Source organism: Echinops telfairi, unplaced genomic scaffold (genome assembly GCF_000313985.2).
Source record: "Echinops telfairi isolate 266 unplaced genomic scaffold, ASM31398v2 ScPeMD7_7467;HRSCAF=8505_1, whole genome shotgun sequence".
Taxonomy (NCBI): domain Eukaryota; kingdom Metazoa; phylum Chordata; class Mammalia; order Afrosoricida; family Tenrecidae; genus Echinops; species Echinops telfairi.
In genome coordinates, this window is record NW_022111368.1 from 13,448,832 (window position 1) to 13,466,410 (window position 17,579).

The window sequence follows — 17,579 nt, forward strand, 5'->3', positions numbered from 1 at the left end:
TGCTTTCATTATGTTCAATTTGTAACAATGGAAATACATCCTGCCTATCAGATATTTACATGACGATTCATAACAGTAGCAAAGTTACAGTTATGAAGTAACAACGAAAACAATTTTATGGTTGGAGGTCACCACAACAGGAGGAACTGTATTAAAGGGTCGCGGCACAAAGAAGGTTGAGAACCACTGTTTTAGAGGGTGGGTGCATTTATTTTTCACCTTTACCCTTAAAGGAGAGCTTTCCAGAGTCCCGGCCTGCAAGGTCCATCAGTGTGAACAGGGTTGCTTGCCTCAATACTAAGTGGCCACACACATGTCCATATTTTTAAGTTCTTGAACTATTTTTAAGGGCTTGTGTCCCTTTGCTGTCAGTTTTAACTCTTTCTGCTCTGGTACAAAAACACTTTCTGTGTCCAGCCTGACAGCTAAGAGCTTACTTACTAAGCAATCATGGAACTAATGAATGAAAACATTCATTAAGTTTATTAAAACTGTCATTAATAACAGCGAGTAAATATCTGTAGGCAGCATTCAGGGGTTCTGTGTAAGTTCATTAGCCTGTGGGCACTCTCTGTGGCAGTACCTGGTTCCTTATGAAGGCATTTTGGAAGTGACTACCTGATTCTAGCTCTATCACAGACGGGTTGCAAGGACAGTATTAGGACATCATTTTTTAAACAGTTTTATTAGCACATAATCCAATATCATACACTTCAATAGGTCGATCTTATCAAGAAAAGTTGTAGAATCATGACCACAATTTTAGAACATTTTCTTCTTTCTTGTACTCATTGTTACTAGTTCCCCATCTCCCCAACCTCTCCCACCACACTCCAAAGAAACCATCGATCCAGTACTGTCTCTAATGATTTACCTCTCCTGGATTTCATACATGGAAAGACATAGAAAATGCAGTAACAACAACAGAAACCTAACACCACTGGCAATGAAAAACTTCAGTCGAAAAGAAAGCAGAAAATATTGAAAACTAGAACAAATTTTAAATGGGTCAACCAGGCGATCAAATGATAAAGTGATCAATTTTAACCTAAGGACATCTTCAGTCATCCATTTCCCAATGTACCCTGCATGAGGGCAAGGCTACTCACAAGTCTACGGTCAGAGGGGATTCACCAGGGGCTTAATACACATGTGGTTTCCCCTTCACCTTTTTTTCCCCTTTTTAACGGAAACAACTTTTAAATGGGTCAAAAGGAAAATCAAATGGCATTACATGTTTACCTAACTCCATCGACTATAATTGCCTTGACACTGTTCTGTCTGATAACAAGGCTATTCACAGCCCTGACTATGATCAGAGGGGATTCACCAGAGGCTTAGTCTATGTATGGACCCTGCAAAGGGACTCTGGGCTTTCACTGCTGTCCACAGCCGTCTGCAAACCGAGTATTCGCAATTTAAGCTCTGATGCCATTCCCTCCTTTGGATTTGGATTATATTATTTACAATCCTGGGATCACACGGGCTAATGTGCTTCTTCCAGGTAGATTTAGTTGATGCCTTACTGAGATGGCTGCTTGTTTGAAGACAAGGCTTTAAGACCCAGACAGGATTCTTTCTGATAACCGGGCACCATCTAATTTCTTCACCACACTTTGCCATAGCACCCATATCTTCAGGGATCTCGTCATGAGGTCAAGCATCTAGCAGGGCCGTGCCATAAGAACTCATCTAGAATTAAGTGTGAAGCCATAATCCATCCATCTAGCTAGCTATAGCTTATATATGACCCCAGGGCACTGTTATTTTGACGCAGCTCTCAGCTACACGTTTCCCCTCCAGAAGCACATTTCTACTGCCACCAGAGCCGGAAACCACCTGTTCAGTTCCAAACGGGTCTGAGGTCCTTTTGGAGACCTGGGTCCTCATTTCGCAACCTCACCTAGAACAGGAATTCCCAAATAGATTCCAGAGATTTTGGTTCAGTGGGTCTGGGAAGAGCCGGGGTCAGGGGAGGAGGCATACTTTACAGAGACGTCCAGTAATTCACTAGGTTAATGAGCCACTGGCCTGTGACATCAGGCTGTTTAAATAGAGAAAGAGAAGCTAACATCAGGGCTAACTATAGTAATAGTTACTTCCATCTTTCCTATTTTCAGTATATGTGCTGCCGAAGCGAGCACCCACCTTTCCTAATAAGAAGTTATCACCCCATCATCATCATCACCTTCATCTTCAAGACCATAAAGGCATTCTTTTTAGAGTCTGACAATATTCCTCAGTCTTTTTTGGTTTTCTTTTATTTTCAATTACTTCCCCACAAAAAATCTGCAGTGTGCATTCAAATAACACAAACAGCTATTATAACTCAGCCTTTAGAGCAGCATCACCACAGTGCATGAAAAACAAGCATTGGCAGCAACAGTACATACGGAAGCGCAGAAAACACATTTCCAATCTCTCTCAGGGGCAGGGGATCCTTAACAGTTTTCTAAAAATTAAATTCATTAAATCATCAGAACGCGTTGTTTTTTTTCCCACCTAGAAGTCGCAATATGTGAGGCTATAAATGTGCACAAATCAACACAGCAGTGTTAATGAAACCACACAAGCACGAGCTCCAGTGCTGAGGATGAAGTCATAGGCCTCGGAGACGTCCTCTCTCCTTCCTGAAGGACTTCACGGAAACACCTCGTTGGCCTCCTTCACCGGGACTGACTTACCACTCCCTTACCGGCTGCCACTGGGTTGATTGTACCTTCGGGCAAGCCCATCTGGGTCACAGCAGAACTGTGCTCCAGAGGGTTGTTTTAAATAGAAATAACATCTCATTGTGGGAAGGTGGGAGGGAAATGGGGGGCTGGTACTGAGTGCAAGAAGGAAGAAAATGTTCTGGAACTGCTTGTGGTCATGATTGTACAACGCTGTATAACATGACTGACTGAACTGCGGAAGTGAATGGTATGCAAATTATAACCAAGTATGTTGTATAAATTATAACTCAATAAAACCATTTTTTTAAATGTCAGTGTGTTCTCAGTGGAAATTTACACACAACCTAGATTCCCCTTTGACAATTTCTACACAAATTGTTCATTGACCCAAGCGACATGGTTCATGGGCCCATATTCTTTCATTGTGCGCCATAAGTATGTCAGTGGTTGACTTTTCAGAAGTTGAACCATAAAGACTAGCCTTCCGGTTAGTGGCTGAGCTCATTAAATATCTGTACCCCCACCCCTCCACCCCCAGAGGCTCACCTAGACTACAAACCCCCAATTTCCCATCTTTTAACACACATTACAGTGAAGTCAATGTTTTAGCACCTCACCATCCTCTTTTCTGGTTTCTCTCCTCTCATCCCAGGAACAACTACTATTAAGGTGTGATCCCTTCCTACCTGCCCCACTGCAGGCACATTGCATGGTATACTACTACAATGCTAACCAACATGTGCCCCGCCAAAACTGTATTCTCACCATTGCCTGGGGGCTTCTTAGAAATGCAAGTTCCCCGGCCCCAAGGTAGACCCTTTTAAGGTACATTGTCTGTGTTTTAACAGGTCCTCCAGATGATTCTCATGTAAGCTTTACCTGAGAAACACCGGTGTATTTTACACAGCACACATTTCAATCTAAAGACTTACAAAATGTTGGCCTTTCTTGGAGTTTGTCTGCATGAAATTATATCAATAATTATTTCCCAGGTCTCTTGCCTCAGTTAATAATTAACTAGATGGCCATCTTAAGCGTGCCATGCCACTTTAGAAAAACTTAAAAGTTAGTGAAAACAAAACAAATATATGTCCCTGGACAAATCCCAGATTTGTATTCTTTGGTTGCAATTTACACTTTCCAACACACCTCTAATCAAAAACGATTCCAAAGTGTTGAGCTAGGGGGAGTGATGACAAGGCGTCACACGTGTGCTGCCGTACCTTTGTGCTGCTCAGAGACCAGTGGGTTAAGAGCACTTAGTGCTGGTTCACTCCCCAGGACAAGAGATCCAGGTTGACCATCCTGCAAGCCAGAGCTCGTGTGACTATTTCTCCCACCTCACCCCAAGCTCAAGCAGGAAAAAGGGCAAGATGGCATATGGGTTTAAGATCCTGTCTCTTCGGAAGAAAAACACATCATCAATAAGTAAAGCGATAAAGTCATTACCAGAGTGATTTTTCCACTATTTTGGTCCTGAAAACCTCCTCTTGGTCCAGGTTCACAGTGCAGTAGCAATCTCGCATCTTGTTTGGCCCCGGGTAAGTGGGAAGATTTTTGGCTTCACCTACAAAATAAACGAAGCATGTATCATCTCCTTAGTGTTGAGATGCTCTGTCACTTTGCTTAGCTGCAGATACATCCCAACTGATGTGTTTGTGTCACAGGAACACACGCACTCTCCTTTTGGTGCATTCATTCGCTCCATCAGTCAGTCAGTCAGTCAGTCCTCATCATATCTTAGTGTTCTTGCAGTGAGTCAAGCTGTTGATGAGACGACCATTCAAAAAAAAACAGAAAACAAACAACAATGCATTGCGAACCTATAGGAACCCACAGGGGCAGTTCTACCCTGTCCTATAGGGTCGCTAGGAGACTACCTTTGGTACTGTGAAAATACAAAGTCACATTGATATCAATTTTTAAAAAATTAACAAGGGAAAAATTATTTTGAATGAAAGGGGAAGTCCATCAGCCTTGGAATTAAGGATTATGTTTTTTTCTTGCCTGGTTTTGTTTTATCTGGAGCCCACATTATCCCCCTTTATTTCCTGGCTTTAGGTCAAAGTTAGGGCAATAACTATGAAGAGTAACTCTTTACTTCTCCATTGAGCCAATCAAGCTATTAACATCAGCCGTTTAAAGCAAGAGAAAAAAAATACAGGAGACCGGCTGTGAGTCCACTGTGTCCTCTTCCCCAAGCCCCTTCCTCCACAGAGGACGCATCCAAATAGACAAGATCCAGGAGAGGAATGAGGAAACTTGAGCTGCCAGAAATGCCCACACCGAAACAATTCTTTCTTTGCCCTTGGGTCTGTCTAGGGATCATCATCAAACCCCCCTACTGGAGTGCTGGCACCCTCCATTCGATGCTCTAAGACAGCACAGATGGTTTACTGACATAGCTCAGTTTACTTTGAATGAATGCACGAATGAAAGGTTGTTTTGTACCTTGAACAACTAACTACAGCCCCGTTGAAGTTACCCCTGTGGAAAAAAGAACCTTTAACACCTTCTCACTTCCCAAAGCCCTCCTTATTTGCATCGGGGGTCGCTCTGATTCTAACGGTATCTGGAACTAGATGTTCACAGCCATCGGGCACAAGGAGTGAGAGCAGCCGATACCACACGAACAGCACACCAACACCAAGGTGCCTGCCGATGCCGGTTATTGCTAAACCAGTCAGACCCCCTGCGATGGAGCCCACTTTGATTCATAGCAACCCTCTAGGTCAGGGTAGAACCTCCCCTGTGGGTTTCCAAGAAGGCAACTCTTTACGGGAGTAGAGAGCCTCATCTTTTCTGCACGGAGTAGGTGATGCTTTTGAACTGCTGACATTGCAGTCAGCGGCCCAACCTGGAACCATGACCCAAAAGGGCTCTCTGTAGGGCAGAGGAAAATTGCCCCTGTGGGTTTCCAAAATTAGAACTGTTAGGGGGAGCAAACAGCCTCCTCTTTCTCCCCCAGAATGGCTGGTGTGTTTGAACCGATGACCTTGCAGCCCAATGCCTAACCCACAGCACCTCTGTGGCACCCCAGTTACTGCAACTCAGGGCAAAATCACCCTAGACTTGTTGAAAAAAAATTTTTGTTTTAATGACAGCAAACGGGAAAAAGGGATTCAAAGTTTGTCAGAATTCCATCTTCAGGATTAGCGCTGACACGGAGAATCAAAGCTGTCCTTTCTTTTACACCATCACAACAAAACCATACATTAACTCACTTGAGGGAATCAGTACATGGAAAAGCTGCCAATTTGCAAATGGGCATGCCAGAACTTCCAACGGGCAGAAATAAACTTGATTTGCTGGAAGACTTTTTTTTTTACACTTGAAAGTTAGTAATCTGAGTAGAGGCGTTCATAGAAGGCTTTTAATAGCCGCATTAATGTTTTTAATGCTTTTGTGCATCAAAAGCACCTTTTAGGATAACAGCCACAATTGTTAGCTGTACTAGTAACATTGGCATGCAGCAGGCACAGGGCCTAATTTGCATTCGGGTAATGCCCTGCACGTGGACCAGAACACATGCCCCTGCTTTTCGGAGCCTCAGTTTCCACAACTGTAAAAGCCACAGAGCAGACTAGCCCTTTGGGACTGTTTCAGCTCTGAAACGCAAAGGGCTTTGGACCCCCCACCCCCGCCACCCCCCCACCCCCCACCCCCCGGGAATCAGCAATGACTGTCAGTTTGTGGAGCGTGGGGGGAGGGGAATGGTATGTTTTCTTACGGTCGCTATTATCCTCCAAAAATATTAAAACCGTCCCACGACTGTGCTATTTTTACACAGGCTGGAGCTGAGGGAAGCCGTGGCGTGCTGACAGCCAGTCTGCTCACAGAGGCGGGGCTCTGCATCACGCTGCGGCCGGTCGTGAAATGTCAGGAGGAGGCCCCGGCAGATGCCAGCGGCCCCAACTGCACCCCATCCGCACCCCACCCGCACCAGCGGGCCAGCACCCAGCCCCCGGCTCCCGCACTGGGGGAGAGGGCACGAGACGCTGAGCGCAGGAGCAGGGTCACTGGTACCACGGAAAAGGCGCCACATGACACTGGCCACGTGCCACGGGCCTTTCAGCCCATCGAATCTGTGTTTGGACCTGACCGCTCTCGCAGCATCGAACAAAATCATTCCCCTCAAAGCCAGCTTGACCCCTTTGATTTTTTCCAGCTGATGCAACTCGGATTTGAATAAGGGCTGAAAATATATTTCCCTTTGGACGGTAACTCACCCCCCCCTCCCACCTTATAAAACGAAGATGCAAGGAGTTGAAAAAAGTTTGTGGAAAAACCCTGCTATCTTTTCATTCCTTCCTACCCGCCCCCTGCCCCAGTCAGCTTTGTGAAGCCCCTGGTATGGATAGATGCTTAAGTTCTCATTTTTCTTCAAAGGAGAAAAAAAATATTATTTTAATTTTTTTTGGAAGTCCATTGAGAAAGATGCTTTGATGGAAGTAAAGAACTGAGACTTTCTTCCTGTTTGTTATTCAAAGAACCTCAAAACGCAAGCAGTCGTCACTGATGCTTCCCTTAAATGAGGGGGCCGCCAGGGGAAAGGAGACAGGATGGGCACTTCCTGAACAACTTGTCACACAGATGCTTGGAACTGAGAAAACGCCGGACTATCATGTGCTGGTATTAATGCAGTCTGGTTCACATCCCTGCGAGTCCCCTCCACGGCCCCCAATTTGAACTGTTGTGGAAACACCCTGGTTTCCATAGTGATGGTGACACCAGTGGGCCCAGCCAGCCGACCTGAGCCAACATAAAATAAACCTCTGAGGCCAGGAAGGGGGTGGAAGCAATTCCCAGGATTCCAGCCCTGCACTACATCATCCCGACCCAGACCCCACCTGAGGATGGACCGAAAAAGGACTGCACGGTGATGAATTCTTACCGAGTTTCTGCTCGGGGTACCTCCACTGAGCAGAGCAGTGGGACGGACGTTCGCTCCGCCAGGTCAGGGCTTCGACCACAAGCGTGCTTACATGGCTATTGGGTTCTCTACAGGCCTCAGGAGAGATCAGTGTTTCAAGCACGTGGGTACTTATACCAAAGGCTAGAACTTGTTTCCCTTCTTGCTCCTGGGACTTATTGGGAGTTGAGTTGATGGTTGAGTGAATAACTAGTGTTCTTTGCTCCTTTTTTAAAGCAAGCTCTGGTTGTACTTAAGAGTTCATATGCAAATCCTCTATTTGCATATGACAACTCCTAGAAAGCAGGGGCCCTGGGGGCGTGGCATAGAGGTTACCAGTTGGACTGCAAATCACAAAGTTAGCAGTTCAAAACCACCAGCCAGGTCTCGAGCAGCGGTTCTCAACCTGTGGGTTGAGACCCCTTTGGGGGTCGAATGACTCTTTCACAGGGGTCGCCCGATTCATAACAGTAGCAAAATGACAGTTAGGAAGTAGCAACAAAAACAATGTTATGGTTGGGGGTCACCACCGCATCAGGCACTGTATTAAAGGGTTGGAGCATGAGGAAGGTGGAGAAGCACTGCTCTGGAGAGGTGAGGCTCTCTACTCCAGTCGAGCCCCGCAGTCTGGGAACCAGGACAGTTGCTCCCTGTCCCATAGGGCTGTAGTGAGGCACGACCACCTGGATGGCAGTGAGCTCTGAGAGTTTACTAAGCACCAGCTCTCAGTTTTACCAGTCCAAACTGCCCCATCTAATAGCCTGAAAGGACAGGAAGTGACTACACCCAGTATCACCTCTGCACCTGAGTTCCTAAGAGGGCAGCAAAAGGGAGCACTTCAAAAAAAAGAACAGGAACAGTGATGAAGCCGCAAAGCCAGATTCCCCACCTACAGGAGTCAGGCAATGGAACGCTAGCTCCGTGTCGGAAGTAACGAGGATCCCCAGGAGCCCTCCTTGCCAGACCATCGTTGGTCCGGATGCGCCGGGCAATGGCAGTTGGCATGTCCATCATGAATAAAGCTAGAAAACCCAAGCCAGGGGCAAATCTGTGGCTCGTGTGGCCTAGAGGGTGGAAAGAGATGCGGTCCAGCTAGCCCAGGCCTCTCTGGGGAGGGAGGCTACAGAATCTCATCAGACCAGTGGGGAGACGCAGCACCACACGGTGGTTGTTAGAATTCGCTTCCTTCAAGTCAGCCCCAACTCCTCAGACCCAAACCATGCCCATCCTGCGGGGGAACCACTGATCCGTGGGGTTCTCGTTGGCTGATTTTTAGAACAAGAGCATCAGGCCTGTTTTCTTAGTGTGCATTCCCTCTGAAAGCTTCTTGGAAAGCGGTGTGGCATCATAGCAACCTATAGGTCTCTGCTGAAGGAAGAGTGCACTGCCCGGGAATTGAACCCAAGTCTCCCACGTGTAAACAAAGAATACTACCATTGAACCACCAGTGGTTCAGCCATATTAGTGGTGCTAAAGAAACCTGCTATTGGAGCTCTGGTGGCATAGAAATTACTCATTGGGCTACGATCCACAAGGTCGGCAGTCTGAAACCACCATCCGTTCATTGGGAGACAGATGGGGCTTTCTAGTCCCATAAAGAATTACAGTCTCAGAAACTCACAGGGGCAGTCCTACCCTGTCCTACAGGGTTACGATGAGTCAGCGTTGACGGGATAGCGGGGAGTTCGGTTTTTTGCTTTTGTGTTACAGAGCCAGCAGACAGCAAGGGCACACCCACTGAACAGTCCCCACTGCACTCTCATGGGAGATGAGATGTCAGAGGCTCTCAGAGTCTTCTCAGACTCTAGCCTCAAGTGGTACTCCTCTCAATGGAGCCATGGTCACAGCAACCTTACCTTCCCCAGCCAACCAGAGGACACAATAAGAAGTGATGCTGTGTATGACATCTGACTCCTGGACCACCTTTGCCTCCAGGAGGCCCAGCGCCTGCCCCTGCTGGGTCTCCAGCACATAACACAGCAGTTGGTATCTAAAAAGCACCCCCTAGACACAAATGGCATCGCTAGGCGGTGCAAACAGTTAAGAACTTAGTTGTTAACCATGAGGTTGGCGGATTGAGTCCACCAAAAGGAGCCTTGGAAGAAAGGCTTGGCCAGCTGTGTCTGAAAAAAAGATCAGTCATAGAAAATTCTACGGAGCACAGTTCTACTGTGCCAGGAGTCAGAATCAATTTAATTGCCACCGGCTACGAAAAATAAAAACCAAACTCACTGCCATTGGTCCATATGGACCCTATAGGACAGGGTAGACGTTCCCCTGTGAGTTCCCGAGACTGCAGCTCTTGACAGGAATCGAAAGCCCCATCTTTCTCCCGGGGAGAAGCTGGTGGTTTTGAACAGCTGACCTTGAGCACCACAGCCCAACTCGTAACCCCTATGCCACTAGGGGTAGCTGCAAATGAAGAAAGTAGGGGAAGAGGCAGAAAGGAAGAAGGAGTGAGACCGGATTCTAACCGAGCAAGCCATCATTCATACAGCTTTGCAGTCCGGAACCGGAATCTAGTGGAAAGTGCTTTGATCGAGGATGTCTGGTGAGCCCCCTGGTCCACACGGCTTTGGATTCTATTCTTTCTTATTTAAGGAATGGTGTGCTTTCAACCCCACTCCAGGTCAGTCTTGCTGAAGTGAACCGACACCCAGGGCACGCTTCAGGCAAATCCATGCCCCTGGCCCTGCCCCCACGAAAGCGAACGGCTTCCGTTTACAGGAGACCAGCATACGGAAGGATTACAGTCTGTGATGCTCTCAATCTTTGTGCAAGTCTTTTAGTCATCTTGACTTAAACATTTAAATGGATCTACACATCCTGTTGGCCAATATAGACTAGTATAACAACATAAAAGTCTATTTTCCCAAAAAGAACAGTGTTGTGCTTAAAATATTCCATTTCCTTGAACACATTTTTTTTGCTGCTTTCCTATTTTAGCACTTGATATTAAATAGAACAAAACTCCATAAAACTAGATGAAATTGAATTTCCAAATCAAGTTATAAACAGCCTCCTCTACAGCACACTGATTTAGAACTCTAGAAAGCTCCATTCTGATCCAATTCCACTGACGTCAGACCTTAAACCATCGGGTTAAGTTGCAAAATACGAGTGAAATTGGCTCCAGGGAGGGGTGTGGTCCAGGAATATTTATATAGATACCTTTTGTATTTCCCCCAGTGTCCAAAAAGAGTAAGTAGCATGTTCTAGTAATAAATAAATAAGTATAAAATAAGGCTATTACATGGAAATTAAAGTTTAAAAAATGGTAGAAGGAAAATTATAGCTACCCAATACCAACACTTGTGATTCAACATTTAACTCATGTCTGAGTTTCTTAGTAGCTAAGAGAAGATGGAACTAGGTTGGAACACATAATTCTCGGATTTTTTTAAAATACCAATTCTTCAAGAGGGGAAAAAATCTAGAGAGAGTTATAGTTGGAAACCCTGTATACTGATGTCCTGGGCAATCCCATGAGAATTAGTATACAAAAGATATGCAAGCATTCTGCATTTCATTATTACTTATATTCTTCACCAACACAAGGGGAAACATCCTTTCCTTTGGCTGCTTTTTAACCTGTATTCTCATACTATAATAAATCAAACCTGTGAGTATAACATCTATCAATCTATCTACTAAAGTTATCAAAACTGAAGATGGTTTGGGACACCCTAAAGTTGCAAACCAAATTCCCTGCCAACAAGTCCATTCTGACTCATAGCAACCCTATAGGATGGAGTCAAACTGATCCAGTGGGTTTCCGAGATAGTAAATCTAAGAAAGAAATAGACAGCCTCATCTTCCTCCTAAGGAGTGGCTCCTGGTTTCAAACTGCTGCCCTTGAGATTAGCCCAACGTATAACCAGGGCAGCAGGTATCAAAAGTGGGTGTGGGGTTGGAGACTCACTGACATTGCAGTTGCTCATTCATGTAGGGCAGAAGGTCTTCAAGCCCAAGGATTGCAGGGAGATGGGTCCTCTGAATCACTGGAATGGGGTAGGGTTACCCTTACAGGTCTGCTCAGCTGAGCTGCCTGTTCCCTGGGTCCCCACATCCTTCCCTCACAGCACCATAATGCTGCATTCATTTGATCCCGAGCCTCTCTTTCCTCCTGACTTAGAAACTCCTCAGTGGCAAAAACTGGATCTCACTTCTGCTATGTTTTCCAGAACCTAGATCAATAGTAACATGATAAACAGAGAAAAGGTTGAAGTTCTCAAGGATTTTATCTTGCTGGGATCCACGACCAATGCCCACGGTGGAAGCTCTCAAGAAACAGAACAACACATTGCATTAGGTAAACCTGCTGTGTAAAACGTCTCCACAGTGCTGAGGGCTAAGGATAGATCACTTGTTTACTACAGTGCACCCGACCCAAGCCATGGTATTTTCAATTGCTTCATAAATGTGTGAAAGTTGGACAATGAATATGGAAGACCAAAGAAAAATCGATACATTTGAATTATGGTGCTAGTAAAGATCACTGAAATGCCCTGGACTGCCAAAAGAACAAATCAGTCAGTCTTGAAAGGAAGTACAGCCAGAATGCTGCTTAGAAGCAAGGATGGCAAGACTTCATCTCATGTACTTTGGGGTGTTATCAGGAGAGACCAGCCCTGAAGAAGGGCATCCTGCTTGGTAAAGTGGAGGGGCAGCAACACAGAGGAGGGCCCTCCAGCATACAGACTGACATCGTGGGGGCAACAACGAGTGCAAACCACAATTGTGAGGATGGTGCGGGAACAAGCCGTGTTTCATTCTGTTTTACATACGGTCGCCTGAGTCGGAATCGACTGGGGGGCACCTAACAGCGACAACAAACGAGTGTGTGTCGGAGAGTAGGCCCTCTCTAAATGTCTGCAAGAATGCATGACTAAGACTACCTGCTGTATAGGGCTGTGAGCATATGTGTCGTTCCTTTTCAAAGACACTAGACAAATGCACTGTGGCAAGTAAAGGTGATCACAACTCCCTCTACACTGCTTCCATGGGAAAACGAGGTACAATGCCCTTCTCCTTGAACCTGGGCTAACTGTATTGAGCAAAAAAATTTGGCAGGCATGACTTTCTCGGCGAGCTCAGACGATATGCAGCCTCCACCTGTTTCCAGCGACACTTTCTTGGTGCCCTGAGCCATCATATAAGAAATCGAGACCGCCATGAAGTAGAGACCATGTGTGGGCAGCCAAGTTGAGCCCAATGCCCCCCAACCCCCAGCCATTTCACCAAGCAACCAGACATGTGCAGCTATCTTGGACTCTACAAGCCAGTCCACGGACTACCTGAATGTTATCACCTCCAACTCTAAAACGTGGAACTAAAGAATAACCCAGCTCAGCCCTGCCCATCGCATGGAGCACAAATCCCTGATCCCCAACGTCACAGAACAGAGTAAAGGCGCTGTGCTTTCAGCCACAAAATGTTGAGACAACCAGAACCTACACAATTTCTTTCCTTCCAGAATGCTCATGGGCATGTTTCTAACGTGACATTTCCACGCGCTTTCTTTGCAGGCACACTGGTTATCCTATAAAAATAACATTAGTCCAACAACAAAGTGTCCAATAGATGTCCAGGGGTCACCTTCATGCCTATTAAACACTATATTAAATAGCCTTTTGTGGAAGCATAAGGTGACAAGTGTGTGTTATCATGGGAAAGACAAAGATGTCCACCTTGGAGAACAGAGGAGAGACTGGAGACTAATTTTCACTACATATTTGGAATCCATAAACATGCATTACCTATTGAAAAGTAATATTGATATAAATGCAAATAAAGAATGTAAGTAGAATGACTGACCAGGTAAACTTGACATGGACACAACCAACCACATGTGGGCGACTGAAAGGGCCAAATGTCCAGATCATCTGTTCTGGGCCAACAATCAGCAGAGCTCATTGAAATAAAATCCTTTCCGATGGCCCACTCAACCCAAACATGTGGTGATAATTAGGGCCAAGGAATGGCATAATATTGTCAGTACGATGAATTGTGCTTGTGGTCACAATGCAAGATCCAATACAATTGTTTATAATATCCATTAATAAACTAACAACCCTAATGAAGGCAATTCAATAAAGTTCTAGCGTCTGTGTCAAGAAGGCGTGGTTCATTGCTCTGCGCTGTGAAGATGGGCATCGGCCCAAGAACGGCACACAGTACTCTATTGTTGATGTGCCCAGAGACCAGTCTAAGGAATACGCCTGTAACAATGATTTCCATGTTCACCCAAGACATTCACTGGCCCTTATCTTTTCATGAACTAGAAACAGTGACAGTTCTCCATGACATTCATATTTCCATTTGCCAGGAAACTACTGTAATCTACTAAGCTTGTTAGTATAATATACTTTTCTATCGTCTATTACATCATCATCATAAGTATCAAAGCCATGATGTCAGTGACTAAATGGTGACCTTGGGTCTGATAACCACATGTGATGACCATGGCCGGTCCTACTGTTGATACTGAAGAATCTGTCCACTTCCTGTGAAACCTCTGTTCTAGGTTGAAGTCAACACTGACACATATATGTGTTCCCACATAATGTTTATAAATTTGGGGGTTAGTTTACAACTATTTAAAATAAAGATATCTGGTGTTTTTTGCTTTTCTTTTAAGAAAGAAGACATTCAAAATCTGGACTATTTTGAAGATTCCGGAGACACACACACACACACACACACACACACACTGTCCGTGGTGGTGCTACTAACCCTGAGTAGTAGCTGACCACTTTCCAACTAGCCCATCCATTTTGTCACACACTGAAGGCACCTGCCAGCTTCATCATATGCAGAACCCATCCTGCCATGGAAGTCACTTGTGTATGTGATTCAAGATTCCTGCCAGCTTCCATCTTTGTTAGCATTGTAACTTCCATAAGCTATCACTCTGAAGACAAGCAATGCTGCTATCCACAACACATGCTAGTAATACTACATACGTAGAAACACAAGGTCCCTCTCTGCATTGTGGCTACCCCCTAACACCCTTGTGGGTGTACCTTCCCGGTGTCCTCCCGCTCCATGCCCAATCAGTCCTGTGACTCGGTTCTTCAGCCCGCTGGTCTCCATGAGCCAAGCTGCAAGGAGCCTTAGTGGGGTCGTGGTTGCACGTTGGGCTGCAGTTCCAAATGACCGGCCTGCTGCGACAGACAAAGGGGAGGCTTGCTGCTCTGGGAAAGGGTTACAGTCTCGGAAACTCACGGAGGCAGTTTCCCCCTGTCCTGTAGGCTCCCTGTGAGTTGCCATCAACTCCGTGGCAGTGAGTTTGGGTGTTTTGGTTTAAAACATTCCCCCCAGCCCCACAGAAGATGTTTTCATCTGCATTCTGGTGGCACTTGGGATCATCTTGAATGAGGGGACCTCTGGTTGGACGAAGAGTGTCATAGCAGGTCAGGGAAGTGGGGTGAGGAGAGAATTGGGGGCATAGATCTGTGGCGCCTCTACAATGGCAAAGTCTAGGGGTGGCACACACACACACACACACACACACACACACACACACACACACAGCCGATGCTCTCAGGGAACTGTGGCCCCCACACCAGCACTCAGCTTGGCTCATAGGGACCTCCCAAGGACAGGGCCTCCTTCTCCTGCTTCCTGCAGAGTGGCATCTCCACTCTCAGGGCCCAGCTCTGCCAGACAGGTTTCCTAATTAAACTGCCAGACCTCCAGCCGGGCCTTCTGCTGTCCCCTCCCCCTCAGCACACTAATTGCTACCCACCTCCCCTCCGAAGGCCTGCACTGCAAGGTGCTCAGGGGCAGGGAAGGTGGCAGTCCCCACTCTCCCCAGCTGTACATCACTGAATGCAAATGTTCCTTGATTAATTAATTGCTCAGCTCCCCTGCCGCCGGCACAGTAATTACAGTTTGGTGGAACACCTGAGTGTTTCTCGGCTTTCATCCAGTGATCAGAAAGTGCCCAGCAGATGGGAGAAGGAAACCTCCGAAAATCCAAAGAAAAGTACAGTTTAGGCTCCCAGAGAAGCAACAAAAACTAAGAACGCCAAGAATGCTAGAATGAACCTCATCCACATCCCTGTTTTCAGATCAATTGTATGGACAATAGCATAGCCCCAGTGTTACTTATCTCTTCCGTTTCCAATGAAATTCAGCCACTTAAAACCGTCACGGTATTAGCCAACGTTCCCTCTCTGTTCCCATTGGGGGGCCAATACTACATAGAATACATAAAATATCCAAATAGTTTAAAAGTGGCTTTCTAGTTAAGCTAGAAATGAGCATGAGGTCTGGGGACACTAACTCAAGCCAGAAATAAATAAAGGCAGTAAAAGTCTGTCAAGAAAAGCGGGCGACGGAGGGTGGGGAACAGGGGAGACTACTCCTTTGCTTTTCATTTTAAAATGTTGTATCAAATGGGTATTTGTGCTACTGTGACTCCTTGGAAAGGAACACTCCGTGTCTCTGTTTGTGAAAGATCCTTTTGCCACCAGGCGCTACATTCGCTCAGCTAAGTGGCTGTCAAGACCAGGGAGGAATAGATAACTCTAGACGCTATTCTCTCTCTTAAGTCAGAAGAGGGGCTATGATATTTTTAAAACAATAAATTCATTTCGTCTTCAGAAGATGAAATGATGTCCTGTCGGGAATTGTGTCATTTGAAGGAAATTTACCCTTGGCTCTCCAATGGAAACCGAAGGTAGGATTCTGATTGGTGAGTCTCAATTAAACAGAAGGAAAACCACGCCCCAGCCCTGGCTCACTCCCTTGGGCTGCGCTGGACATCCTCACACCAACAGGTCACAAAGAAGTAGCTCTCTTCCGGGGATCTTGCAGTCACTCACTGGCTCATTGATGGGGCTCTTAGCACATGAAGCTCAGTACTACTCATCCTCTCTGCAAATAAACTCACTTCCTGCCTCCCCCACCCAGCCCTGGGTGCTAAGCCCTCTGCGGAAGTGACTATGCAGCAGTGTTCCCACCTACCATGGCCCACCCCGACTTCCCCTCATCCAGGTCCTCTGGGTGACGACAAGTGACTGACAGAGAGGCAGAGTCCAGGAATCGTGGATGTTGTAAAACAGTAAACGGTAAGGCGATCTTCAACAGAGCAGGCATTTATGACTGCCTAAAGTACTCTAAACTGCCGCTGAACATCCTCAGAGCTTAACTTCACAGCCTCAGAGACATTAAAAAGTACACTTCATTGAGAGGGCTCCTGGCAGACGTAAGCAGCATCCTGAGAGACCTAAGAGAGGTTTCCACAACAAGGCAAAGTTTGATGAGAAAACGGAAATCACATTTGCCTCCGACTTCAGAGCTAACACTCAGCTTTCATGAGGATCAACCAAGCTGACTGTATTAGTTACTCCCCCAATCGAGTGAGGTGGATCGAGCTTTCTGTTTGATCGTCATTCCCAGGGGAACAAATCCCAGATGGGTCTGCCAAGCTTAGACTGACTGCAGCTGGCTCTTCTAGCTCTCGGTGCAGCACTCTCTCCATGGCCGCGCCAGGAAAGGATGCGGATGCACTGTTGGAAGATGCCCAGGAAAGCCTTCTCGAGACAAGAGGAGAGCAGGATGGCGTGAGGAGGCTGGAGTGAGGCACCTGGCCTGGAATCCAGGCTGGACCAGGTACTAGGTCTGTGATCTTGAGTAAGCTTATTTAAACCCTCTGGGCCTCAGTATTCCCAGGGATCAAATGGGGCCATTTCTCTACTTGGAAAACCTCATGGCTCTGGGTAGGTTTTTACACATGGTGGTTCCCCTGCCCACACGAAAGCGTCCACTGCTGCTGCTGGTGTTTCCAGGCGCCATCAAATCGGTGCCAGCTCAGGACGACCCCACGTCCAACAGACTGAAACCCTGCTGGCCCTGCCCCTTTCTCATAATTATTATTAGGTGGGAGCCCATTCTTGCAGCCACTGTGTCCGTCTTCCTCTTTTTTTAAATCATTTTATTAGGGGCTCGTACAACTCTTATCACAGTCCATACACACATAATTA

General features: G+C 46.3%; 1 protein-coding gene and 1 pseudogene across 1 annotated transcript in view; both read right to left on the reverse strand.

Moving 5' to 3' along the window:
- RASA3 (RAS p21 protein activator 3) overlaps positions 1-4,235 on the reverse strand; it is a 168,812-nt gene extending 164,577 nt beyond the window's left edge. The window contains exon 1 of the mRNA XM_045283815.1: positions 4,125-4,235. Coding sequence (XP_045139750.1) covers positions 4,125-4,201 — 77 coding nt within the window. The 5' untranslated portion in view covers positions 4,202-4,235. The remainder of the gene's footprint in view (positions 1-4,124) is intronic.
- A 2,319-nt stretch (positions 4,236-6,554) lies between these two features.
- Positions 6,555-17,579, reverse strand: part of LOC101650226 — a 158,381-nt pseudogene continuing 147,356 nt past the window's right edge.